Consider the following 7,279-nt stretch of genomic DNA (forward strand, 5'->3'; position numbering starts at 1 on the left):
GATCAAGAGTACCTGCTTGGGATCTCAATACGGTCTTACAGGGTCTATGCGAGTCTCCATTTGAACCTTTATCTCAGGTCTCTGACAAATTCCTAACATTAAAAACCATATTTCCCAGGGTCGTCTCCAGGACAGCACCCATATGAGATAAATTCCCTCCAGATACTATTGGACAGGAGAAGGTTAAAAATTAGCATACCCTGCAGCAGCATACATATATATATATCCCCAACTCGAACTCACATTCAGTTTAATTCCTGTCCACGGAAGGAGGAGGATCGATCAGGAGAGTCCATGTCAGTTGGCAGGCTCTGAGCGGCTGTTCCCCCCCCCGTGTACACACCAGCCAGTCGGGATTGATGTGGGGAGAGGACGCCGGCTCCGGAATTACAGACCTCAGGAAGACGCTGAGACTTATGGGGCGAGATTCTGTGCGTGCAGTGCGCGCGCAGTGGTCGGCGTTGCAGAGGTCGGATTGGCTCATCCGGGTCAGGTGACCGGGAGGAAGTCTGGGCACGCCCCTCTAGGAAGCAGAGCGGAAGCTGGACTGGCGTGGGGGCGGCATGCAGCGGTAAGCGGCAGGATGCTGAGCGCCGTCCAGAAATTAACCCTTTCATTGCTGGCGGCTAAGTAAGTCCAGGCTAAAGGGTCAGGAGGGAACTTATGTGCATGGTTGTGATTGCGGGGGGAAGCCCTTATGGGTGGAACCAGGCAGACATTTAAAGCAACTCAGTCTGTTCTTCCCATTATACTCAATTACTATGGAAGGATCAGACGTATCTCCGCAGGGATCTGCTGAGCAGAGCTCCAGTGCTGGTTTGGTATGTAATCCCACAGTGTGGGCTTTATTGCTTCTGGTCTCTGATATTATAGATAGTAAGTTAGTCCTTTCTTTTTCTTGCTTGTAGCCCAGACTGGATAAGGCTGACAAGCCGGTTAAAGTAAAGGAAACAAGAGCTGAATCAAGCCATTCTTCAGCGCAATTGCCAAAAGCTGAGCAAAAGCGTAAAGAAAAGAAATGTGCTTTGTGTGCAGCAAAGATTTCAACTGCATCAGGAAAGAGTTTATGCAATTCCTGCACTCAGAAAGTGGTTAAAGAGGAAACCCCAAATATGTTTAAAGATCTTATGGGATGGATGAAGTCAGAGATAAAGGCTACCTTCCAATCCTATAAGGAGTCTGCCCCATCTACCTCTTCAGCAGTACCTGAATCATTACCTAATGTGATTCCTTCCTCTCCCAAAACATTAATGTCTGTTGGTGAATCTCAGCAGGCAGAGATTTGCTTTTTCTATGGATAATATGGATCAATTGTTAAGAGCAATGTTTGCTACTATGGATATTAAGGAAGAGGAAAAGGATCTTTCCACGTTAGACAGGATGTATAAAAGTCTGATAGATAATCAAAAAGTTTTATCCCGGTTCATTCTACCTTAAAAGAATTAATTGATAAGGAATGGCAAAACCCAGGAAAGAGAGCTTTTTGGCCTAAGTCTATGAATAGGAAATACCCCTTTAAACCAGAGGACTTTGGGGTACTGAAGGATCCCCTAGATAAAAGGGTTGATAATCTATTAAGGAGAAATTGGGAAACAACTACTCTGATTTTCAAACCCGCAGTGGCTAGTACGGCCTTTTCAAGGTCGTTTAAAAATATGGTTACAACAATTAGAGATGCATATCGCAGAGGGTTCGCCTAGAGATGTTATACTCAAATCTTTTCCTAATCTGTTCCATGTAGTAGATTATCTTACAGATGCAGCAGATGAGACTGTGAGACTAACTGCAAGAGCTTCTGCTTTATCCAATTCAGCAAGAAGAGGAATATGGGTGAGACCCTGGGAAGGAGATGTTTCCTCCAAGATAAAACTGTGTGGGTTTCCATGTGAAGGTAATTTGGCACAACATTAGATGAAACATTAGAGAGATCAGCAGACTTTAAGAAGAACTTTCCAAATAAAAAGAAAACTCTCAGGTTTAGACATTCCTTTCGAGGTTCAAGAAAGCAGGTGTCAGAGACTAGGCCAGGGCTTAGAATAAACTGTAGAGCACAAAAGGATCAGAAAGGAAAATCCTCATTTACCTTCTCTCCAGCCAATGTGCCTAAAAAACAATGACACCAGGATTCCAGTAGGGGGCAGACTGGCTCTCTTCATAGAGAACTGGTATACGTTGACCAACAATTTTTGGATAAGAACAATTATTCTAGAGGGTTACAGACTGGAATTTGTGGAGAGACCAAGCACAAGATTTCTGGTAACCCCTCCCCCCATCATAACAGAACAGAGTTTAGCCTTACAAAGTGCAGTGTCAGATCTTTGGGAAAAGCAGGTAATAAGAGAAGTTCCAGGAGGTCAAAGAGGACAGGGCTTTTACTCCCCAGTGTTCCTGGTTAAAAAGCCGCAAGGGAACTTCAGACTTATTCTCAATCTAAAGACTTTGAACAAATTCATTCGTTACAGAAAATTCTAAATGGACAACATTCGGTCTGTACTAGGCTTACTTCAAGACGGAGCTTACATGGCGTCTCTAGATCTACAAGACGCTTATCTTCATATTCCAATACATCCGGAGTCGCAAGCATTCATGAGGTTTGCAATACATCAAGCAGGCGAGGTAAGACACTATCAATTTACAGCTCTTCCATTTGGCCTCTCTTCAGCCCCTTGGCTGTTTACGAAAGTAATGACTGAAATTCTTGCCTTTTTTAAGACTTAAGGAGATTCAAATCATAGCATATCTAGACGATTTGTTTTTATGGGGAGACTCGGCTATGTCAGTATCCACCCAGATTCAGACCTCAGTGATGGTTCTTGAATCTGTGGGGTGGTTAATCAATTGGAAAAAATCATCCCTTACTCCATCTCAGATTATGATTTTCCTGGGTTTTCAGATAGATACTGTTAATCAAAGTATCTCCCTGCACAAAAGAGAGAACTTTTATTAATGAATGTTGTTTCTTTTCAGGATTCAACTACCATCACTCTAAGAAAAACCATGTCTCTGCTCGGTCTTATGACATCCTCATTCCCGGCGGTCCTATGGGGCCAGATGCATTCAAGACAACTTCAACTATGGATTTTACAATCTTGGAACAGGAAACAGAATGCATTAGACAAGAGGGTACTAATACCGCACTATGTCAAGAGGTCACTTCATTGGTGGTTGGAGCCATCTCACCTAAGGGAGGGCTGACTATGGGACTTGCCATACCAAAGGATGATAACCACAGACGCCAGCTCCTGGGAGCAGGATCCTTCAGTGGGCAGAGATGAATCTAGCGTCATTGATGGCAGTACACCTAAAGGGAACCTTAAATGTTGTTGCAGATTACCTCAGCCGGTCACAACTGAGTCAAGACGATTGGATACTAAACGAGGAGGTCTTCCAGAGTCTCACACACAAATGGGGGACTCCGACAATAGACTTATTTGCGACCAGGAAGAATACAAATTTTGTTCCCTCTGTCCCACCGACAATCCGATCGCAGTGGATGCATTTGCCCTGAGCTGGAGGGATCATCTGATTTATGCTTTTCCGCTGTTCAGGTTGATTCCAAAAATCCTCAACAAGATTTACAGGGAGAAAGCATCAGGCATACTAATAATACCTTTCTGGCCAAAAAGAGCTTGGTTTTCTCTGTTAGGGAAGTTATCAGTACAGGAACCAGTAAGGTTACCCCTACGTCAGGATTTGTTACATCAGGGTCCAATAATGCATCCGCAACTGGAGATGTTGCATCTGTCAGCCTGGAGGATGAATTAAAGCTTTTAAGGGGGAAAGGATTTTCCGGGAAATTATCCAATACTCTACTACAAAGTAGGAAGATGGTCACTAGAAAGATCTACTTGAAAGCATGGAGAACCTATCTTCATTGGTGCGATGAAAACAAGATGGATTCAAAACAGGAATATACTCCATTAGAGTTTTTTACAGGCAGGACTGGAAAAAAGGACTCAGTGTCAGTACATTAAAGGTGCAGACAGCGGCCTTAAGTGTCTTTCTACAAAGGAGATTGGCAGAAAATGAATTTTTTGTTAGATTTTTTAGAGCCATGTCTAGAATAAAGCCCGTATTTAAATCACATGTGCCTCCTTGGGACCTGAACTTAGTACTTCAGGCTCTCATGAACCCACCTTTTGAGCCTATACAGGAGATTGCTGAAAAGTTGTTAACCCTAAAAACTGCTTTTTTACTTGCAATTGCAACAGCTAGGAGAGTGGGAGAGATCCAAGCTTTTTCTATAGCAGAACCATACTGTATTATATCAGAAGATAAGATCACACTGAAATTAGATTCTGCTTTCTTACCTAAGGTTTGTACAGGTTTTCATAGGTCGCAGGAAATTTTCCTCCCTTCTTTCTGTCAGGACCCTTCTAATGAGAAGGAGAAACATTTTCATTGTCTTGATGTCAGGAGATGTGTAATTCAGTACCTGGAAACAATGAAATCATGGAGAAAGACACAAGCAATGCTGGTATAATTTTCTGGTATTTAATAGGGGAAAGCAAGCGTCCAAGGCATCCATCGCCAGATGGATAAAGCAGACAATTACTATGGCCTATCAGCTTCAGGGAAAGGAAGTACCACAGTTAATCAAGGCACATTCTACACGTGCTGTGTCTACCTCCTGGGCAGAGAAAGCAGGAGTTTCTGTAGAACAGATCTGTAGGGCCGCAACATGGTCAAATAAGAATACATTCGTAAAACATTATAAACTGAACTTTGACTCCAGTAGAGATTTAATCTTCGAAAGAAGAGTCTTGCAGGCAGCTGTCCCACCCTAGGATATATGTTACATATGTGTAATCTTGGTAGTCTCATATGGGTGCTGTCCTGGAGACGACCCTGGGAAAGACACATGTTACTTACCGGTAACGTCTTTTCCGGGAGTCGGAAGGACAGCACCCGGACTACCCACCCTGATTGGTATATGTACATATATATTAAAATAAAATTTGAGTTTTTGAGCATTAATTTGTGTTCATCTTTATTGTTACTGAATGTGAGTTCGAGTTGGGGATATATATATATGTATGCTGCTGCAGGGTATGCTAATTTTTAACCTTCTCCTGTCCAATAGTATCTGGAGGGAATTTATCTCATATGGGTGCTGTCCTTCCGACTCCCGGAAAAGACGTTACCGGTAAGTAACATGTGTCTTTCTTCTAGCCATTACTACTGCAAGAAGGATAGGGGAGCTACAAGCTTTATCCATAAAGGAGCCGTATTGTGTTATTTCAGAAGATAGAGTAACATTACGCCCGGATGCAGCATTCCTTCCTAAAGTGGTTTCCTCATTTCACAGAAACCAAGAAATTTATATTCCGTCATTTTGTGAGAATCCCACAAATGATAAGGAAAAGAGACTACATTCTCTAGACGTAAGAAGATGTTTATTACATTATTTGGAAAGGACTAACTCTTGGAGAAAGTCAGACGCAATTTTTGTCCTGTTTGCAGGCAGGTCAAGAGGAAATAAGGCTTCTAAGACAACCCTAGCACGTTGGATCAAAGCAAGCAATTGTATCAGCATACCAGGTGCATAGGGAAGACGTTAACTTCTTCTGTCAGGGCTCATTCTACAAGAGGTATCTCTACGTCATGGGCAGAGAGGGCAGGGGCCTCTATTGATCAGATATGCAGAGCTGCAACATGGTCGAGTCATAACACGTTTGTGAAACATTATCGACTTAATGTATCTGCAGGCACAGATTTATCCTTTGGAAGGAAGGTTCTGCAAGCAGTGGTCCCACCCTAAGCCTGATCTCTAGTATATCGTCTCATCCAGGGGTGCTGTCCGAGTGACGATCCGGGAAAGACAACTTTACTTACGGTAACGTCTTTTCCGGTAGTCAGGAGGACAGCACCCCTACAACCCGCCCTTTTTGGGTGGAGTATCAGAGGTTTGTATAAGCATTATTAATGTCCGTATTATCTTTTATATTTACTGAAGTATAGCAGCAAGTAAGTAGCTTATATAGCAGGCTGCCTGTCGCTTATGCAAATTCTTCTTTTGCAGTTCCTGTCCACGGTGGGGAGGGAGACAAGTCTCATCCAGGGGTGCTGTCCTCCTGACTACCGGAAAAGACGTTACCGTAAGTAAAGTTGTCTTTTTTAATTTTTTTTTTTTGTGAGGCTTCTTCCAGCCAGTTTTGCTGCTGGTTAAGTCCCTTGCTGTCTTCGAGCTGCTGTAGGACCTGATAATGTGCATGTCAGCCAAGTTGTACACTACTGCGCATGCATTGGCCCAGCAGCACATTGTGCTTGGATCATGCGCCTGTATCTGGGAGCGTTGTGCACATGTGCAGCATGTAGGCTCATAGCTGTGCATGCACAGATTGCTCCTGATCAAGCGTGTTTGCTGCCAATCCAGCGCATGCCCAGTAGTGACTTGCCCAAACTGCAGACTTTATTGAGGCCTACAGCAGATTGAAAAAGGGGACTGGGAGGCACATAAGACAACAGAAGCTAGAAGAAGCCCCAGGTAAGTAAAAGGGACACATTACATTTGCCATTGGTGTCCTTTAAGACTTTAGCAATGAACATGCTTGAGGGCCCTTTCACACAAAGGGCATTCCATTTTTGTTTTTGAAAAGGCTTGCAATTTTCCACACGCAAGTACAGTAAGGTTACAATTTGTAAATGTATTCAGTATGAATGCTTTGCCACGATTCAATTTTCTAAAAAGCAATCCTAGTTGATTTGCAGGAAAAACTAAGGCCCAACCTAATGCAAAATGCATTTGTGATTGGGTGAGGGATGATGTATGGAATATATAGTAATTGGCATAAAGCCTTCTATGTTGAAACCCTCCAGTTCAGCAGTCTTATGAAGTTTTCCATGTTTTCTTCTTGTGTTCTTTAGAGCGGGGTTCAGTACATCGCTGCTCCGTCTGGTTCTGCAGCTGACAAGGTAGTCATTGAGGCATGCGACGAGCTGGGAATTGTCCTGGCGCACACCAACCTGCGTCTCTTCCATCATTAAACTCTTACATTCCAAAGACCAGTTGCTTTATACTGTTGCAATAAAATAATGAAAATGTGTGGCACTTTGTCTTGTCTGTTTACTTATGGTGACATGGGTGACTGAGTCCTCCACCTATCCCACATTTGGAATCTGTGGTGCAACGGTTTCCTTTTTTGCTTATGTGGAAAATGGCTCTTTGATTTGAAGGAAAGATACTTTGATTAACCTACCCAATAGCCTGTAATCTACTCCAAAGTGGGCGAGAAGAGTCTTATGGTCCAAATATAGTGCCAGGTGTCCCCCACAAATG

General features: G+C 43.2%; 2 protein-coding genes across 2 annotated transcripts in view; both read left to right on the forward strand.

The window, feature by feature from the left end:
• LOC137524900 (uncharacterized) overlaps nucleotides 1–6,043 on the forward strand; it is a 366,090-nt gene extending 360,047 nt beyond the window's left edge. Inside the window, exon 2 of the mRNA XM_068245399.1 lies at nucleotides 5,863–6,043. The gene's annotated coding sequence lies outside the window, so the exon portion shown is untranslated. The remainder of the gene's footprint in view (nucleotides 1–5,862) is intronic.
• Nucleotides 1–7,046, forward strand: part of ATIC (5-aminoimidazole-4-carboxamide ribonucleotide formyltransferase/IMP cyclohydrolase) — a 52,415-nt gene extending 45,369 nt beyond the window's left edge. Inside the window, exon 16 of the mRNA XM_068245400.1 lies at nucleotides 6,868–7,046. Coding sequence (XP_068101501.1) covers nucleotides 6,868–6,987 — 120 coding nt within the window. The 3' untranslated portion in view covers nucleotides 6,988–7,046. The remainder of the gene's footprint in view (nucleotides 1–6,867) is intronic.
• The last annotated feature ends 233 nt before the right edge of the window (nucleotides 7,047–7,279 follow it).

The sequence above is a fragment of the Hyperolius riggenbachi genome, chromosome 7 (assembly GCF_040937935.1).
Source record: "Hyperolius riggenbachi isolate aHypRig1 chromosome 7, aHypRig1.pri, whole genome shotgun sequence".
Taxonomy (NCBI): domain Eukaryota; kingdom Metazoa; phylum Chordata; class Amphibia; order Anura; family Hyperoliidae; genus Hyperolius; species Hyperolius riggenbachi.